The sequence below is a fragment of the Diabrotica virgifera genome, chromosome 3, assembly GCF_917563875.1.
Source record: "Diabrotica virgifera virgifera chromosome 3, PGI_DIABVI_V3a".
Taxonomy (NCBI): Eukaryota; Metazoa; Arthropoda; class Insecta; order Coleoptera; family Chrysomelidae; genus Diabrotica; species Diabrotica virgifera.
Genome location: NC_065445.1, coordinates 24821173 through 24842800, shown reverse-complemented (window position 1 = coordinate 24842800; position 21628 = coordinate 24821173). Strand labels below are relative to the sequence as shown.

Sequence of the window (21628 nt, the reverse complement as noted above, 5' to 3'; positions counted from 1 at the left end):
AGGTCAAGAATCAGTGTTGGCAGAGGCCCAATGAGTTACTTCGAGCCTCAATGATTCTTCATCCAATTATACAAAATATGCAGTTCAAAGCAGATTTGTCTATATCTTCCACATATGAAGATCTGAAAGAGTTCCATTTTATTTACCACAGTATTTGGAAGACTATAGTGTGGGAGAATGATAAGATATTACCTTCCTTGTCATTCCAAAAGTCATTCTCCTTGTATATATATTTTTTATATATATAATTTTGAAGAAAAAATAAGATTATTGAAAATGGAAGAATTAAAATATAAACAATAGTTTTCAAAATCTGTTCCTTTTCCTACTTGTTAATTTTTGATGTTAATTTTATGGTAGAATAATATGTTTAGTTTGTTTCATATTTATTGTTATACCTGTTACATATACATAATTACATACATACATATCTATAATTTGGGAATAGTTATTTGTTTACTTTTATCCCACAGGATTGAAAACAAAAACTTATATTTGGGAGGTTCAAAATAATTTTTTTACGTCTGGTTTTGGCAACCCGTTAGAAAAAGTCACGCGTCACCACTGCCTTGGTATTGCATTGACTGTAGACTTAGCATATTGTAGAATTGCAGACAATTTTTCATCCTATTAGGTTTGTCATGTGTGACATATAAGTCGGTGTCATGGATTCTCCAAGTTATTCTTCTATTGTTTTTGTTGGAGTATGTATAATTTTATGTTGATTAAAATCTTATCATATAGGTTTTGCTTTCTTATTTCACAGCATTTCTATTTCTATATGGTGTAGTTTTCTTTCATCTACTTCTAGCTTGACAAATACTATGGAAAATATATAGGTTAAAATAAAAAACAATTTATACATTAGCATAAAAAATATATTTTATCTTAATTAACGAAATAATTTTAAAGGTCCGATTCTTCCTTTGTACGTTTCGACTTTTTCTTCTTTTTATGTTTCTTCAATAGTTTCGCTTCTTCTTCATCGGGATCTAAACCTTCCAAAATCCATTTTTTCCTTTTGTTAATCAGCCTCTTTTCGTAGAAATCGCCTTCGTCTAAATTCAAGTAAGCTTCACTTTTTGTTACCGACACCTGAGCGAAGATCTTTCCCACCTCAGAATCTAAAAATTTGATAATTCAATTATAATCAAAGAGACCATAAAAAATTATGTTAAATCTAATAGTATTGTAGTATTATAGTATGTATAGTCGGTTGGCTAAACTCAGACACAACTGGCTAGTGATTTTAGTTGATATTTTTTTGTTTTTGGCCAATTTTGCCAATATTGGCAAAATTATTAACTATTTAGTAATTAATATTAACTATTTAGTAATTACTGTTTTGCCAATTTTACGAAATTGGCAAAATTACTTACTAAAATCACTAGCCAGTTGTGTCAGTTGTGCCAGAGTTTAGTGAACCGACTATATTTAATAGTGTTGTTTATAATTAAGGGCAGTGCCGGTGCTATGGTATTAGGCGCCTGTCTGCAACACTAGCATAGGCGCCCTTCCGTTTTTTAAATTGATATTTTGTATAGCACCAGCAGAACAAAAAGCTCAGTTTGGCACCCCCTGAACAGGGGCGACCGCCTGCAGTGCATCCCTTGCAGGCCCGTTATCGCCGGCCCTGATTAAGGGGGCCAGACGTAAAAGGGTTTAAGTGCAGTTTTGATAGTTCTGAGATAATCAGCTTCAAAGTTGTTTGAATTTTATAAATTCTAGGAGTCATTAAACTAAAATATATCTAGTGTACAATGTACTATAAAATGATAAGAATATAAGGATATATTATTACTCTTACTATATCCTTCCTTTTTTTCAATTATTAAAAAAATGTACTTGAATCGGTACATGGTGTTGATAAATGTTACTGGTAAAACGGTTCAAGTGCAGATGTTAACTACATATTACTAATCATTTTTGTCCCAGATGTTATCCACAGTGTAACTACAACTGGAACGCTGCATAATACTTAATTAGTCTTCAAAATTGGTCACAAATCTAATATTTATTTGCTTGAAATTAATCTTGTATTAACATGTGTTTACACATTACAGAATACTAAAAATAGTTTTGTGGTAAAATGGTTCAAGCGCATTTAAATCCGTTTATTACTATTTGTTATTACAGCATACTAAAAATAGTTTTGTGGTAAAACGGTTCAAACGCACGGTTAAACCTGTTTACTACCAAAGCAAACTGCAATTGTTTTCAGTAAACTAAATGTAATGGCAATATGGCGACTGTAGGGCGAAATATGCTTAAATCGTTTTACCACCAAGTTCTAATACCATTTAAGTATGCGAATCTGTACTTATTGCGATATACAGGGTGATTGAATAGTAGGGTAAAGCTCAATAGCTCCGCTATAGTAATAGATAGCAATACAAGTTAAGAACAAAAATTTTAGCCACATTTGAGCTTCACATTACAAAATTAGTTAGAATGTTACTCGCGGCAGAGAAGACCGAGGCCATCATTCTGAAGGGGAAAAGGAACAGGCAAAGTGTGGAGCTACAATGTGCAGGAGCGTGTCTAACACCTAAGAAACACGTAAAGTACCTAGGAGTGACGATGCACCAGAATGGAAAATGGGGGGAGCACGTGCAGGTGGTGACCCGGAAGGCTGCAAACAGTGCGGCTGCGTTGGGGAGGGTGATGCCCAACATTGGAGGACCCAAATCCGAAAGGAGGAGGGCCTTGCACGGTGTTGTTCAGTCGATCGTCCTCTATGCAGCCCCAGTCTGGAGTGAGGCGGTAGGGATACGGGCCTACAGGGGGCTCATTACACGAGTGGACAGAACAAGTCTGCTGCGAGTGGCATGCGCCTACAGGACTGTGTCTGCCGCAGCCTTGTGGGCCATCACTGGATGTGTTCCGCCGCATGTGTTGGTAGTAGAAAGAAAAGAACTGTATGAGAGAAGAGACCTTGAGCTTACTATGGCCGAGAGAAGACAGGAAAGAGAAAGGTCAATTGAAAGATGGCAGCAAGAATGGAACAACATGGAGCATGTGGCACAGTGGACAAAGATGCTGCTTCCTAATTTAAAGGATTGGATGGACTGTGGTCACAGGCGACTGGACTATTTCCTGACGCAGGTGCTCACAGGACACGGGTGTTTTAGAGCCTACCTCTCTAGGTTTGGAAAGGCTGACACTGACGAATGTCTATACTGCAGACACCCGGACACTGTTACACATACCATGCTAGAGTGCAACAGATGGATAGTAGAAAGAAATAGAATGGAAAGAGAGACAGGTGTGAATTTTGTGACAGTGCGAGAAATGATTGAGAGATGATTGAAAATAAAACTGGTTGGACTAGCATACACAACTATATCCGTGTAGTGATCAAGAAGAAAGAAGAGGAGGAAAAACAGCTGTACCAACGATAGGGGTGAAATATATGGCGAGTAGAAGGCAGAGGGAATAAGTTTTGACGAGAGGCGAATAAGTGAGATATATTGTATGAGACAGACTGTAGGAAAGAAGCTCAAAAAACAAAAAAAAAAAAACCCAATCTTGGGACTAAAAAAAGGGGGAACGGGGAAAATGAAGGGCCTCCTTGCTTACAGTCTGTGGATAAATGAAGGTAAAGTGCTTCGGAAGTGATGTCGACCTTGCAGCGGCCATTCCGTTTTCGGAGCGCTGGATGACAGAGGAGGGTCTGGTTTAGCAGGTAGGCATTCGGCGTAGCCTCGGCGACGAGAGAGCGTTTTAAAGCACCTCGGGAACTATCGCTGGTACTACGAAGAGACGAAGAATGAATCCTGCACTAAGGTCAGTCAGGCGGCGTTCTGGACTGAGGTGTCTTTTGAAGATTCCAGACCCCCCCTCTTTAAAGACGAAAAAAAAAAAAAAAGTTAGAATGTTACAGGGTGTTCGATAACACAGTGGCAGACCAAACTTATGTTTTTTTAAATGCAACACCCTATATTTTATTTTAAATTCGAAATCCTGTTAACTTCTCCATCACAAAAATATAAAGATTTGTTATGTTATACAGGATATTTACAAAGTTATAACCAGTTTTATATGAAAATCGTAACAAGTTTAACTCCCTGTATAAATAAAAATAAGCAAAACAGCAATGGTTTATTACTGCCATATTGTTTTTCGTATTGTCAAAATTTTTAAGAATCATTGATATTGCTAATTTTCTTTATATCAAATACAGGGTGAGTCAAAACGCAAGTACATTATTTTCTCAGTAATTTTAAATGGAACACCCTGTATTTTATATTACAATTGAAAAGTACTATTACCGTACTTTAATTTTTAGATAACATTCCCTATGTCTAAATTTATTAGTTTTCAAGATCACCAGAATTTAATAAACTGGACTGATTTTTTTTGGGGTTACGTTAATGATGAAGTTTATAAAATTCCTCCAACAACAAGGGATAAGGTGAAAAATAGAATGCAAAGTGTATTTCGATGCGTTAATTTACAAATGCTTCGTAGAGTAAGTAGCTCATTCAATGATCGTTTTTAGGCGTGCATAAATGTATTAGGAGGTAATTTTGAACACCTGATTAATTAAATATTAAATAGTACATTGTTTACCGGGTAGGAAAAGCTTAACATTCCTGGACGACTGTGAAGATTGCTAAGTCGAGGCGCAAGCCGAGACTTAGCAACACAGAGTCCAGGAATGTGGCTTTTCCTACGAGGTAAACATACTATTTTTCCGCAAATCGTTTAAAATTCGACAGATATTGATTGATTTAAAAAAAACGCGATAATTTTATTCCCAAATAAATGGTGCTTTGAAATTCCTAATAAAATTACTTGGGTTACTATGGAAACGTATTGAGGTTGAATTGTCAAACTTGACAATGTTTTCTATCATTTATGTAGAACACTAACAACTGTACGGAAATATCATTTCCTTACAGTAAGGAAATGACATTTCCTTACAGTAAGGAAGTCCTGACTTTTTCTTCAAGAAATTTTGACAGGAATGTCAAAATTTCCTGGCGATTTGCGGAAAAATATTTTATTAAAAGTAGCTTCTAATTTTTTAAACATGTTTTTTTTTTTGCAAAATGTATTACTGATAAATTATTATTTTTCGTTCTTTATTTGTTACATTGTAACATTTACATACAAAAGTAGTGTTTAATTGACTTCACAAAATGTTGTATTTTGTGTTTGTGTTTTTTTGTAAAATTTATTACTAATTTTTTTTCTTTATTTGTTACATTTACACAAAAAAGTAGTTTTTAATTGTTTCAAAAATGTTGCATGTTGTGGTTGTGTTTTTTTTGTAAAATGTATTACTAATAAATTATTTTTATTTCTTTATTTGCTACATTGTTTAATTGATTACCGGATTGATAATCAGTAATCGTCAATAATTGTCAATTCAGTCATGGCTTACCTAAAATTTAGATAAATTTAGACACCTGAAATAATTTACACTGAAAAATTAAAATATCTCGAAAACTAATAAATTTGGACACAGGGAATGTCATATAAAAATAAAGTACGGTAATGTTACTTTTCAATAATGATATAAAATACAGGGTGTTTCATTTAACACTACCGAGAAAATGATGTATGTACTTGCGTTTTGACTCACCCTGTATTTGATATAAAGAAAATAAGCAATGTCAATAATTCTTGAAAATGTTGACAATAAATAAAAAAATATGGTATTAATAAACCATTGCTGTTGTGCGTATTTTTATTTATACAGGAAGTTGAACTTGTTACGATTTTCACACAAAATTGGTTATAACTTTGTAAATACCCTGTATAACATAACTATATATTTTTGTAATGGAGAAGTTAACAAGATTTCGAATTTAAAATAAAATATAGGGTGTTCCATTTAAAAAAACATAAGTTTGGTCTGCCACTGTGTTATCGAACACCCAGTAACATTCTAACTAATTTTGTAATAGGAAGCTCAAAAGTGGCTAAAATTTTTGTTATTAACTTTTATTGCTATCTATTACTATAGCGGATCTATTGAGCTTTACCCCACTAATCAATCACCCTGTAGTTCTGTCTTTTCAAGGACTTATAATCTAATAGTAGATTTACCACTCTTCTAGAAAAAACACCTGGCCAGACTTAATCACATTTTATTATATTCAACATCTTAAACACAAAGCTTGAAAAATCACCAACCGAATTCTTACCATTAATTTTTAGCTCCACTAATTTTGTCTTAATATGCTCCTCAATGGCCTGCAACAATTTAATGTCATAAGGAGTGACCAATGTAACAGCCTTGCCAACTCTCCCCGCTCTAGCAGTTCTACCGACTCTATGAACATATTCTTTAGGCACCTTGGGAACAGTATGGTTCAAAACCAACTGCACAGTGGGTATATCAAGACCTCTACTCGCCACGTCAGTTGCTATCAGCATTTTTACTGTGTTGCTCTTGAATCTCGCCAAAGCAGCTAGGCGCTGTTGCTGTGGAATCATCGCATGCAGAGATACATTTTCAAATCCTACATCGTTTAAGGTCATTGAGAGTACTTGGCAATTTCTAAAACAAGAAAAGTCACTACATATATATATATATATATATATATATATATATATATATATATATATATATATATATACAACAAACAAGTGGTTTATTAGGGTTGCAGTCAGAAGTTTGGCCAGGATATCAAAGAAACACTCTTTTGACTTTTTGTCTAGCTTTCGGGGTTGTTTGACCCCTTTATCAAGACTCTGTAATATAAAACAAAAATGTAAGTATTTTAAAATATTACATTGTTTTAGTAAACCTACTAGTCGTTGAGATTATTAAAGAGAAGCTTGTAAGAAGAAGCTAATAATCTCAACGACTAGTAGGTTTACTAAAACAATGTAATATTTTAAAATACTTACATTTTTGTTTTATATTACAGAGTCTTGATAAAGGGGTCAAACAACCCCGAAAGCTAGACAAAAAGTCAAAAGAGTGTTTCTTTGATATCCTGGCCAAACTTCTGACTGCAACCCTAATAAACCACTTGTTTGTTGATATTGACAGTCACTAATATCCAGTATTTCTTGTATATATATATATATATATATATATATATATATATATATATATATATATATATATATATATATATAAAAAGAATGTGTGTACTTTGTACGCACGTAAGAAGTTATACTTCTATTATATGATTTCAACGAAATCAATATACTTTAAACAGTTTCTCTACTACTTTTCAAAATTTTTTATTAAAACAATACCAAAAATTAAAAAAATAAAATAATAAAACACACACAAACACATTGAAAAATGCCACAAATGATTTCTGAACAATAATTGTTGCCAAAAATTTTAATTAAATACGTATTTTCTGAAAAAAATTATATAATAATATACTTACAATCATAAAATCTATAAAAAAAATGATATAACTTGCATTGGGCTTCAACCTACTTCCCGTGTATCCCGCCGTACGAGAGTCGAAGCGACTTCAAACTGCACCACCTTCGCGTATACGTCATGTGGGAATATACACAAACTGAACAACTTTTTGACATTTTGTTTATATGAATTTTTATTAGTTTGATTTTTGTCGAATTAAAATACAACAATATATAGAGTAAGAAAACGATACATTAGATGAAAATTTGTAGAAAGTTTGTTCGTAATCAGATTATGTAAATTAAAGCATTGCCTACTAGGGGTATAGCATAGCAAGTAGGTACTAGGTAAGTACATTATTTTTTTTACATTTTCCAAATAGATATGAAGATAATTTTTTATTGGAATACAACTGAAACATTTAGAATTACTGTGGCTTTTCAAAACTATTTAAAAAGTCACTATAATTATAAATTTGATTTTATTTCTGTCCTCACAACAATAAAAACTAATATATTATACAACATTTTTGTTTACCGATAACCTCCATATTGAACAATTATTGACAGATCATTTCAACACCCAATCAGAGCCCGTATAAAGACTAATACCTAACTGTCGGTGTGCGCATGCGCGCAGATCAATATAAATTCACCCTCAATCTCAATCGCGCCTAAAGAAGTATAACTTCAAAAACATTTAATCTTATAAATTGTGTCGCATTAAGTGATGCTAAGTTACAATGACTCCCGGACAATTTTATGATTTATATTTATTATTTATATTTTAAACAAATTACACTCACTGGCAAAATTAACCGCCCACCTTAAAAATGGGTCATTTTTGATATCTTGAATTTATTAAATCTGTTGTACGATTTAAGTGAGTTTCTTTAATATGAAGGTCTTATTCTTTAACAATATCGCTGTAATAATATTGTTGCCAAACAGGTAAATTCTAATTGTATACCGGGTGAACCAATCAAACTGTTTTTTTTTTCTTAAAGTTCGCATCACCCTGTGGAATATTCTAGCATTTATAAAACACTGAAATTAAAACTCATCAATATTGGCAATATCATTTTAAAGTCTTCTAAAATGTATAATACATGTCTGAATTGCCGATATAAATGAGTCAGATTAAATAAATTATTAGAAGAATTTTTTACTAAGCAACAACATTTTTGTTTAATTAATTAATATTTTTTATATTTTGACAACGGCATCCGATTTGAACGTCGAAACGTTAATAAAATAATTTTTTTTGGTAAAATTGTGGCTTATTTCCCATTAAAAATAGTTGATTATAAAAATGCCACAAGGAAATAGCTTCAGAACAACATTAAAACCAAACTATAGCCACGTGTTTTCTCAACATTCTGTTTTTTATTCATTCGCTTTTATTGGACCATAAAAAGTTAGGTACTTTAACAACAAGCCATGTTTTTCATCAATACAGGGAGTTTTTGAATAAGTATGGCAAACTTTGCCGATCGGCAAAGAAAAACGCACAAAAAACTAAGAGTAACGCAAGGAAGAATGGAGGGATCAATGATAGGGGAAATGAGAGAAATGAGACATGATTAGAAACGAAGATCTACGAGCTAAGACCAAAGTCATAGACGTCATTGAAAGAAGCTGTAACTTAAAATGGAAGTGGGCTGGACGTTGCCAGAATGAAGGACGGAAGCTGGACTCGCAAACCAGTTAAATGTAGACCAAGAGCCGATAAACGTAGCGTAGCAGAGGAAGAACACAAACACGATGGCAAGACGATTTACGAAAGAAAACAAAAAACTGGATACAGAAAGCACAAGATATGGCACTTGAACACTTTGGAGACAAACAGGGGAGGCCTATGTCCAGCAGTGGATCGAGAGAGGCTGATGATGATGGCAAACTTTAAGGGGTAATTCTGCATAAAAAATAATGACAATTTGCTTTATAAACGTCTGTCCGAAAATGCTTCGTTTCTGAGATAGGGGGTGTTGAAATTTTTCTTACAAACTGACGATTTGTTTATTGCTCTACCGGTAGTCCTGTCGCCAGGGGGGTACAACGGCCTCCTTAATTCAGATGGACTTACCCAAGTCTTTTTATATATTTTGACCCGTAGAATACGAATTTTATGGGTAACAGTTGATCCGGATGTCGATAAGATTGTTATAGACAAAGAACTTGAGGAATTACATAACAGCGATTTCTCGCAAAACAAAACATCTTTTTGTATTTTTTGGGTCATTTTAAGCAAAAAATATTCCTACAAGTTTTTTCGTAGAATGCATAGTTTTCGAGATAACCGCGGTTGAACTTTCAAAAAATCGAAAAATTGCAATTTTTGAACCCGAATAACTTTTGATTAAAAAATAAAGTAGCAATTCTGCTTACCGCATTTGAAAGTTTAAGTCAAATTATATCGGTTTTGATTATTTGCATTGCTAAAAATTAATTTTTTTATTGTTAAACTAATCTATAAACACATAGTGTTTCCCGTGCCTAATACATGCGTTTTAACGCATGCTACGTAGAAATTGCCTCGCTTGCACTTGTAGCTACTCTACCTACTCGTTCGATTTTAAATGAGAAATCATTGAAAACATCACTCACATACTAGGTGTTTATAGCTTTGTTTAACAATAAAATAATAAATTTCTAGCAATGCAAATAATCAAAACCGATATAATTTGACTTAAACTTTCAAATGCGGTAAGCAGAATTGCTACTTTATTTTTTAATCAAAAGTTATTCGGGTTCAAAAATTACAATTTTTCGATTTTTTGAAAGTTCAACCGCGGTTATCTCGAAAACTATGCATTCTACGAAAAAACTTGTAGGAATATTTTTTGCTTAAAATGACCCAAAAAATACAAAAAGATGTTTTGTTTTGCTAGAAATCGCTGTTATGTAATTCCTCAAGTTCTTTGTCTATAACAATCTTATCGACATCCGGATCAACTGTTACCCAAAAAATTCGTATACTGCGGGTCAAAATATACAAAAAAAACTTGGGTAAGTCCATCTGAATTAAGGAGGCCGTTGTACCCCTCCTGGCGACAGGACTACGGTTGAAATATGCAAATTAAATTTGGTGGGTTGTAATACGTAGTTATTGCGTATTTTTTGACATATAATTAGGAATTTAATCTTCACCATTTGCGCGCATACTGGTTACATGACCTGTATGCGCGCCAATGGTGAATATAAAATTCTTAATTGCATGTCAAAAATGCGCAATAACTATGTCGTAAAATCCACCAAATTTCATTTGCATATCTCAACCGGTTTTAGAGTAATACCTAAATCGTCAGTTTGTAAGAAAAATTTCAACGCCCCCTATCCCAGAAACGAAGCATTTGCGGACAGACGTTTATAAAGCAAATTGTCATTATTTTTACATGCAGAATTACCGACAAAGTTTGCCATACTTATTTAAAAACACCCTGTAGGTATGATGATGAAAACCATGGCTAGTTGTTAAAGTACCTAACTTTTTTATGGTCTAAGATAAGGGAATGAATCAAAAAACAGAATGTTGATAAATCATGAGGCTATAATAATTGGGTTATTTCAGTATTTTATAAATGCTAAAATATTCCACACAGTTTGAGAAAAAACACAGTTTGATTGGTACACCCGGTATACAATGACAATTTACCTGTCTAGCAACAATATTATTACAGCGATATTGTTCAAGAATAACGCTGTAACATATTAAAAAAATCATTTAAATCGGACAACAGGTTTATAAAATTCGAGACATCAAAAATGACCCATTTTTAAGGTGGTTAATTTTGCCGGTGAGTGTACCGGGTGTCCACTTATATTTTCCCCCATTTTAACTGGCTATAACTTCTAAACGACTTAAGATAGAAATATGCGGTTTTCGCTGAAATGTTTTATTTTAATAAAAGTTTTGTCTGAATGGATTGAGTTGTTTATATCGCTTTCAATTACGAAAAAAAATGGCGGATTTTTGAAAAAAACTTTGTTGACTTTTTTTTAATGGAACACCCAGTATATTTTTTGTAAACTGAAAGAACGGTCATTCACCTATCCAGCGATATAAAGTTTTTTAAAATCGTTTGTCAAATGACTGAGTAATTAATTTTTAAAATTAGAGGTGCAACGTGTATATCACATAACTAAATAACAGCAAATTGATATTATTGTGATTTCCGCATTGCATCTCTCATTTTAAAAATTAATTGCTCAGTCATTTGACAACCAATTTTAAAAAACTTTATATCGCTGGATAGGTAAATGACCGTTCTTTCAATTTACAAAAAATTTACTCGGTGTTTCATTAAAAAAGCCAACAAGGTTTTTTTTCAAAAATCCGCCATATTTTATTTAAAAGCGACATAAAAAATTCAATCCATTCAAAAAAAACTTTTACTAAAACAAAACATTTCAGCGAAAACCGCATATTTCTATCTTGAGTCGTTTAGAAGTTATAGGCAGTTAAAATGGGGGAAAATATAAGTGGACACCCGGTATGTTGGTATGTTACATTACAATTATATTTATAACGTTATAGAGGGTGATTCATTAAGAATGTCCAATCTCTGAGTTGTAGATTCTAGACCTCAAAATAATAAGATTTAGCCCAATTCACTTAGATCAAATGAGGCTCATTACTGAGTTACAGGGTGTTTTATTTAAAAATTTAAAACGTATCCTTTTCATACTTGGCAGAAAGTGTAGGTACTATACACCCTATGAAATTATGTTAAATAAACGTTTGGTTGACCCTTCCCAAATTCTACGCCACTGGTGGAATTACCATTTTAGTGCAATTTTTCGATTCTACGACATTTTCTACGTAAATAATATACTCTTCATTCCTAACGATAAAGTCATTAGTTTTCGAGATATTTAAAGTTAAACATATGACGGCACATTTATTTTGATTAATATATTGTACCGCCTAATTTTAAACTTCAAATATCTCTAAAACTAACGATTTTATCGTTAACAATGAATACTATACTATTCATTCTTAAAGATAAAATCATTAATTTTCGAAATATATTAAGTTTAAAATTAAGCAGTACAATACATTAAATAACTGTGTCGTTACATGTTTAATTTTAAATATCTCGAAAACTAATGACTTTATCGTTACGAATGAAGGGTATATTATTTACGTAGAAAATGTTGTAGAATCGAAAAATTGCACTAAAATAGTATTTCCGTCAGTGGCGTAGAATTTGGGAAGGGTCAACCATTCACTTTCCCCTGTAGTACGCCTCTGGTAATAGCCAGAAACGCTTATTTAACATAATTCCATAGGGTGTATAGTACCTGTAATGTCTGCCAAGTATGAAAAGAATACGTCAAATAGTTAACGTAGTGGGTAAAAATAATTATTTCCATCTCCCTCTACTGAAAGTATACTTTTCCGGACCTGATTGTAGGGAGCAAAGTTGTACTTTCCTCCCTAGGGAGGAAAAGTAAAAGTGACGTCATGGTATTTCATTCATGAAATATAACTTATTGGCGCCCTGTACAATATCTATTTTCTATTACGTAAGTATCTATACATTTTAACGTTTATTTAAAAACACTCTGTATTTTGCAGAATGGTAAAAACAGTAAATTGTTATTCTGATTATAGGTTTGTTCCAACTCGATACAAAACCGTTCTTGAACCGTTACGAGTATGCGCAGTAATGAAAAATGTGTTGCTGCGCATAATTATTCGTTATTGCGCATGCGCGTAAAGATTCAAGAACGATTTTGTATCGAGTTGGAACAAACCTTTAACAATGTTTACATTAATAATTTGACTTATATTTGACAGTTGACAGTTATATTGTACCTACTTGTTAGTTTTAGTTCTAATAAATTTTGTTCGTTAGTTACATAAATAAATTAAGTAAAAATGAAAAAAGGACTTGTTATTTGAGGAAGGTGGAAAAACCATATGTATAACAAGGGAGGAAAGTGCTACTTTTCCTCCCTTGAATGATTACTGCCCTCCGCTATGCGTCGGGCAGTAAACTTCATTCTCGGGAGGAAAAGTAGCACTTTCCTCCCTTGTTATACAAATAGCTATTAATTTTTTTAATAAAACACCCTGTAACTAGGTAATGAGCCACATTTGATCTAAGTGAATTGGGTTCAATCTTAATATTTTGAGGTCTAGAATCTACAATTCAGAGATTGGACATTCTTAATGAATCACCCTATATAAAAACAATTTAATTGCTACTTTCGAGAACTTTAAAATAATACATACTTGCAAGTATCTGTAAAAATCATAATGTTGCCATCTTCATTTTCGGCTCTAAACTCCCTAATCACTTGAGCTAGATAAGCATCTTTAACATCTTTAGGACATAACACATACTTTTGTTCTAACTGTTCAACAGTAACAGCATCTGAGATGGAAGGAGCTTCATAATAGAACATATCTTTATTGCTGACTTCCTTTAATTTCTCTAACGTATCTGTGATAGTTGCTGAAAAAAATAAATTTTGGCGACTTTTTGGTAATTCTTTAAATATAGTTTTGATCTGCTCGTCAAACTGGCCACTAAGAAGCCTGTCTGCTTCATCCAAAACAAGGAACTTGATTTTAGAAAGCGAAAATGTTTTGCAACTTTCTAAATGATCTGCTAAACGGCCTGGTGTAGCCACAACTATGTGGGGATGTTTAGACAGTTGTATACCTTGGTCTACCATATCAATTCCTACAAAATTAAAAAACAAAATTACTCTTTGAGCAACTTCAACAATGTAAAAAGTTTAACATTTGGCATTTTTGCTTTGAAAGGTTGGAAAATATGTACTTTTTGTTAGTTTTAATTTCACGACCCGAAAGGGAAGAAAATTATGTCAAATTGTCACGAGGGCAAAACAAATTGGTAAATTTTAAGAGCTTGAGTGTAATTCGGTAAGATTATTTCATAAATAAAACTGTCTTTTTAAATCATTTTAACTAATATTTTATTGATATCTTCGCCCGAATACTTGCTAAACCTGCTCATGGTGTTCTGTTTGACAAGTTGTAAAACATTAATTGTCATTATTGGTACTGAATGTTTATTTTTGAGTAGGGCATCTGACATAATACTTGACGACGGGAGATTATCGAAAAAAAATATCGGTATGCTTCTTTTCATGAGCATTTTTCAGTGCGTCACAAATCACAAGTCACAAACATAGATATACTAACAGAATAGATTAGGCCAGTCCGAAAAATAGCGTAAAGCGGAACAGTTCGGGTCGGTGGTCTATCTATCTCTCTCTACCGGCGCTTAGCTTTCTCTCTCTAGCATATGATGGCTGCCGCCTCTGTGTAACTGTCGTTCCATTACTCCCACCTCTTGGTAGATACGCTCACACTCACACGACAGACAAATATAGCTAGACCACCGTACTTGATATCGGCGTTACACCCCGATGCATGGAGTGGCATATGACTAGCCAGATTTATTGTTGACATATCTCTGGTCACAAATGATAGAAAAAAGGTAAGTCCGTGATAATACACATTTATGACATTTATTCTAACATGACATTTTAGTTAAATCTGACAGTTGTCACATTTTATTTGCAATTTGGCATAAAAACAAATCAATTGTGTTTATTGTATTTATAAAATGGTATTTTCTTTTATTTGTATAGTCTTATAAATTGTACAGATTATATTCGTAGACATATTATATAATTAGTAAATAATTTTTTTCGATTATAGCGCCATCTATTGACAACTAGAATAAATGTTATAAATGTCACCGACGAAATGTAATCACCGACGTGCGTTTTTTTCTGTCACATACAATTTAATGTGTTAGAAAGAAATCGAAAAACCGTGACGCACTGAAAGATCCTCATGAGAAAAAGCATAGTAATCACCAGATATATGTCAACAATAGATCTGGCTAGTCATATGCCACTCAATGCATCGGGGTGTAACGCCGATATCAAGTACGGTGGTCTAGCTATCATTGTCTGTCGTGCGAGTGTGAGCGTATCTACCAAGAGGTGGGAGTAATGGAACGACAGTGACACAGAGGCGGCAGCCATCATATGCTAGAGAGAGAAAGCTAAGCGCCGGTAGAGAGAGATAGATAGACCACCGACCCGAACTGTTCCGCATTACGCTATTTTTCGGACTGGCCTAATCTATTCTGTTATTATATCTATGGTAATCACAAGAGAGCTCCAAAATTATCGATTGGTATTCCGAGTAACACTTTGACAGTTTTAATTTCACGACCCGAAGGGGAGTGAAATTATGTCAAAGTGTCACGAGAGCAAAACAAATCGATAATTTGAGCTCGAGAGTAGATTCTAGTAATTCGGTAAGATTATTTCATGAATAAAACTGTCTTTTTAAACCATTTGAACTAATATTTTATAGATATCTTCGCCTGAATATTTGCTAAACCTGTTTCTTGTTGTTCTCTGTGATAAGTTGTAAAACATTAATTGTCATTAATGTCACTGAATGTATTTTTGGGTAGCAACGAAGGGCATCTGATGTAAAATACTTGACGATGAGAAATTAGCAAAAATTATCGGGTATAATATCACAAGAGAGTGAGAATAAATTGACAATAATGCGATAGTTTTTCGAAAATTTGTTGTCTGGCAATAGAAACGAGAGCCCGCAGGGCTCGAGTGGCTATTGCCCAATGACAACAAATTTGCGAAAAAATGAAGCATTATTTTCTTATTTATTCTTACTGTCGTGTGATATTCGTAAGATTATTTTTTAATACTTACATATATAAAACTCAAGTCTTTATATAAAAACATTCAGTGACATTGATCCCAATTAATGTGACACACATTTTTCAACTTGTCAAAGTGAAAAGCACAGTTTAGCAAATATTTAGATGACGATATTACTAAAATATTAGTTAATTTATTTATAAATACAGTTTTATTCATGAAATAATCTTACCGAAGTAAATCGAGCGCTTAAATTTGCCTATTTGTGTTCTCCTCGTGACAATTTGACATTAGATGCAGAACTAAAAGTATATTATGGATATTTTCTTAAATGTGACAATTGTCAAAACTAGGAAACTGGTTGCAATTAAACAAAAACAATCTACTTAAAAAAATTCTCACTGTAATTTTCTACATAAAAAATTACTGATGAAATAATAATCTGATTGGACAGAATTAAACATGTGATCAAAAATCTTACTATACCATTGGAAGTTAAAATCCAAGTTAAAATCATTAAAAATAATCGCTGTAATTTTTATTTTTGTAGGTTTCTATTGGTCAGAATCCCTATGAATGAAATAATCAACATTAATATCCCAAGAGAGTGAGAATAAATTGAAAATAATGGGACAATTTTTTGAAATTACATCTACAGTAGGACATTACCTTTTGACAAATATTAAGTATAAGGATTTCATATTTCCAACTAACAGTTAACAAAAACAAGAAAATTTACCTCCGACAACTACACAGTGTCTTAAATTCATAGGTTTTCCAATAACGGCAAACTGCTCTGCTATTTGATAAGCCAACTCTCTAGTTGGTGTCAGAACTAAGGCATACACACCATAGGGATCTTCACATAGTTTCTGTATAATGGGTAAAGCAAAAGCCAAAGTTTTACCACTACCAGTCTTTGCAGCGCCCACACAATCACGACCTTCTAAAATTTGTGGAATACAGTTTGACTGAATGGGAGTAGGGGATTTTACACCTAAAATTATTAATAATGTAGTACTAAGCCCTAACAACTATATTACTCGTCTGGAAGAAAAGTGACACAACTCAAAAAAGTCCAGTTATCTTGTTAAATTGACTCCAAAAATCCTATACTTTCACCAGGAAAAGTGTCACATAGATGTTTACTTCCAACTCCGTGAGATGGCGGTAATGTCATTATTCGTTTGGCGGTAAAATGTATATTTTTATTCTGAAACAATGACACTTCTGACATTTGACGTGAATAAATCGTTATTTATCACGAAAACCATTCTATTTCGAGAAGTATCCTTATTTGTTAAATCAAATAACATACTTAGTTTCTTTGGTTTTGTTTCTTAGACAAACAGAAACATTCACTTATCCATATTCTTCGTTTTTAATTTATAAATTTGAGCAGTTACTGTCTAGAACTTACAGTTAAATTAAGATCTAAAAAATCCATTTTTATCTTCTGAAAAAAGTTGTTTTTTTGAGTTGTGATACTTTTCTTCCGGATGAGCGAATATTGGTACAAATTGAAATATATATCAAATTCAGGTGTTTGAATGTTATTTTTTTTTAATTACAATTATCACAGAACAGCAGTTCTCGCCAGTGGCGCACACCTACACCCCCTACACGCGACACTATATATACACGAAATTTTCGATTTTCTAAATCTGACTGAATTGAAAATTGGGCCAACTCCCATCTTAAAGTTCAGGAAAAGGCTCACCCATTCATATGTCAACCATCCATTTTGGTCCAAGGGTGTGGATTTTACGGCCCTGCCTATTTAGGGTCTGTTTTTCGTTCTCGTCCCCAAAACTTCGAAAATTTAAGTCCGACCTTTGCGGCTTCTAATAGAAGCGATCATTACCTTTCCAACGCATGTCTAATTTTGAAAATCGGTTATACCGTTCAAAAGTTACCGAGCTCAGAAATATGAGTCAATTTTTATTTAAAAAAGGGAAAACGTTTCTGGATATGTATGTATGTCTGTGTGTGGAAAAGTTAAACCGATCTGAATTTTTTTTTGTGTTTGAAGAGGAGGTGAGGACCGATTCAGAACCGGTGTAGTTTGAGAGTTTTGACTACCCTTAAGCCAGCTATAGGACTTGGTAAGTACAAAACGGCATATTTTTTGGCGGTATATATATTCGGTTCAAGAAGAGACAGGAGAGCAGTAAATACACCAAATCAATAGCGTTGAGTTAAGCTTTCCAATGGTGTCTAAGCTGTCAGGATCAGACATGCACAAGGCTCAGTATAGCCGAAAAACTAAACTCTGAAAAGTTTGGTTTTTCGACAATTACTCAAACTTTCAACCTACGAATTACGCCAATAACTGAGCGTTTGTAGAAGGACTCTAGACGAATCTAACGGTGTATACCTTATATCCGGGAAAATTCGAATTTTTAAGTTATAGGCTTCATAAGTATGATCAAATCTATTTCTTATGGGAAAAACGGTTTTTCAAGCTCAATAATTCCTGTAATAGCTTCAGTTATCATACTTGACCTTAGATGCATAAGATACTACTTGTCAATACGTTTCAAACTCATGTTTAGTGAACAAAATAGGTTAAGCCGTTTAGAAGTTATTAAGCTACAAAAGTATAATCAAATTAACGATTATTCTCTAAATGGTTTATGTAGTTGTAGTGGTTACGACGCTAATTTGATCTGGCAACGGGGAATCCGAGTTCATTTACCGGCCATCCCAATATTTTTTTCAATCTATTTCGAATAGAAAAAAAATCTAGTGTACATTCGATGGACACTAGATCATTTGGGAGATAATGCGACAAAGACGACCATTTATAAAGCTTAACGTGTAATCGAGAAACATTGCATTCAACTTTATACATTTAATTTATAAATAACTTTGAAAAACTCCTGATACAAGAATAAAAAACCGCTAAACGCCGTAAAAATGAGTGGAGCATACAATATTCCAGCTACAAAAGATCTGACATGAATATTACGTGGCGCGAAAATGTATTTTCATTTTGATGCAAAACAAAATTCTAGTTTTATTTTAAAATATTCTTTCATAATATTTGCTAGATTTGAAGTAAACGTGCCACAAAAGAGTTTCAAAATCCAAACTGTATCAAAGTTACTCTTTTGTGGTGTGTTTTACTTCAAATTGGGCAAATATTATGGAAAAATCTTTTAAAATAAAACTAGAATTTTGTTTTGCATCAAAATGAAAATACATTTTCGCGCCACGTAATATTCATCGTAAATTTTCAGATCTTTTGTAGCTGGAATATTGTATGCGCCACTCATTTTTACGGCGTTTAGCGGTTTTTTTATTCTTGTAATATTTACCAGCAATATTTTAAATTATTAATTTGTCAACATGTAATTGCTCAATTTAAATACAATATTACAATAATAAAATATAAAATGTTAAAATTTAAGACCCTAATTAAATACATGTCATAAAATTAAAACTAACATAGATAAAAAGAAACAAAACAAAAATCCAGGTCACACTTTAAAATCAAATAAACTAAACTACACAGCTGTAAATTATAAGTAACATCAAAGAATCACATGCAAGATATTAATTGCACTTACTAACAACTAAAACTATAAAAATACTAAGAATCCAACCGCACATCAAAGAAACATGAAACGTAAATCACGTTTCATGGAAATAAAACACTGCTAAACAAATAGACGTCCGGCCATTTATGAAACTTTCGAAAATAAAAATGTGTTATGAGCATGAATCACACTCGTTTCATTGGTAGGCGGACTTCAAGATTTGTTTAGCCATGTTTAATTTTCATGAAACGTGTTTTACGTTTTATGTTTCATGTTTTTGTTGGTGTGCGGCTTGCCTAAGGATCTGTATACTGATTTGCAAACCTAAAGAATTATATCCATAGCTTTTTTCGATACATGTTCATGTAAAGAAAACAAATATACAAACAAGCATACATTTCGTCGGTCTAAATCACAAATTGCCTAAGTCACAAATTGAAAATTTTACAGGAGAGATAAAAAAGTGTGGAGTTTGCCTATGTTCTATGAGTAAAATATTTTTCGTTTAGCGAAATTGCCGCGAAATAAAATAATAATTGCGCTTGTGGGAATTGTCAGGCGGTAGCTTTTACCGTCTACTACTAGATGAAACCAAAAAACAATTTTCGCAAAAAATGGACTTAAGAAATTTGCGATTTAGACCGACGATTTGGTAAATGTACCGCTAAAGAGAGTTGATAAATACAAATACCTAGGAACCTGGATTCAGACAATAATAATCAAACAACAGAAATAAGGGCCAGGATAGAAATAGCAAGAAAATGAAAACAATTCTCTGCAACAAAGACCTTAGGTTAGAACTGAGAGTACAGCTTTGAGATGCTAATGTTTTTGACACTGCAATATGGACTTAAAAGCTGGACATTAAAGCAAGAACACACGAATAAGCTAGTTAACGTGAATAAGCTACAGAAGGAGGCTTAGAATAGCAAGGACACAGCAGAAGACAAGGAGCTTCAAGAAAATGAACACAGAAGTATTGCGAGAAATGAGCAAAGAATACGAAATAATAAACACAATAAAACTAAGAAAGTTACAATATCTAGAACACGTAATGAGGGGACAGAGATATGAAATGCAAAGACTGATAATACCGAGAAAGATAAGATGAGGAAGGAGTATAGGTAGAAGGAGAGTGTCATGCAGTTCTATAGAACTTTTCAGAGCAGTAGTAGATAGAGTAAAGAGAGTGATGATGATATCCAGCCTCCAATTGGGAGACCGATGGCACTTAAAGAAGTTCTGTTTAGTTTTGTGTTGCTAATTGAACCTATATTATTAGTATGTAATTAACTAATTACATACTATTACATTAAAAAACATTTTTATTGGAAAAACAAACCGTCAACTATCTGAATTATGTATGTATTTTAGTTTGCCCCAATATATACTTGTTAGGACTCCCATATCAATGTAATAACTATCATGATCAATAAAATAAAATTTTACCTATTGTTGCGCATTGCCTAATTATCCAATTATTAAGCTTAAGGTCGGAAAATGAAGGTTTCTGTGCCATTGTTTCACTAGTTTCGCTTTATTCAACAATTAGGTAGATTTATTAACAACATCACATCATCATAATCACATGTTTACATTTATATTTTGAGGTTATGTTGTTGTTTTATGTTTAGAAATGATAGAATCGCTTCAAGGACAATAAAATTACATTCCATTGTCCTTGATTTTGCTTGAACCAGATTTTGAGATTATGTAATGTCAGTTCTTCTTCTTTGTAAATCTGTTTTAAATAAAATGGTTTAAGCTGGGTAGTATTTTAGTATTTTCAAAAAAACTAGGAAATATGTAATACAATCGTTAAAAAGTAACTAAGATATTAGTTATTGTTAACGTTATTACTAAATAACAGCACTTCATAGTTCTTTTAAATTAGTTTCTTCACAAACCTAAGAAACCTTTTTAACAATATTATTGTCATGGTTTCTATATTTGTCATAGGATAGATATTTTAAATATTAATATTATTATTATAAGAAACTTTAAATAATAGTTTTATCGTAATTGATATAGTTTTCCATTTAGATTAGACCAATTTTCAT

At 32.7% G+C, this 21628-nt stretch overlaps 1 protein-coding gene across 3 annotated transcripts; it reads right to left on the bottom strand.

Annotated features, from left to right (window-relative positions):
- Positions 1 to 856: 856 nt before the first annotated feature.
- Positions 857 to 21245, bottom strand: LOC114349511 (probable ATP-dependent RNA helicase DDX49). 3 transcript variants are annotated; one of them, XM_028299911.2, is made up of 5 exons: positions 21018 to 21245; positions 16766 to 17023; positions 13583 to 14036; positions 6156 to 6511; positions 857 to 1124 (listed from the first exon to the last, which is right to left on the bottom strand). In XM_028299911.2, exons 1-5 carry the CDS (start codon positions 21085 to 21087, stop codon positions 907 to 909), a joined length of 1356 nt encoding a protein of 451 aa, XP_028155712.1. In that variant the 5' UTR covers positions 21088 to 21245; the 3' UTR covers positions 857 to 906. The 3 variants fall into 3 exon arrangements, with proteins under 3 accessions (XP_028155712.1, XP_028155713.1, XP_028155714.1); XM_028299912.2 differs by having other exon boundaries at positions 16766 to 16972; positions 21018 to 21210; XM_028299913.2 differs by lacking the exon at positions 16766 to 17023 and having other exon boundaries at positions 21018 to 21211.
- Positions 21246 to 21628: the final 383 nt, after the last annotated feature.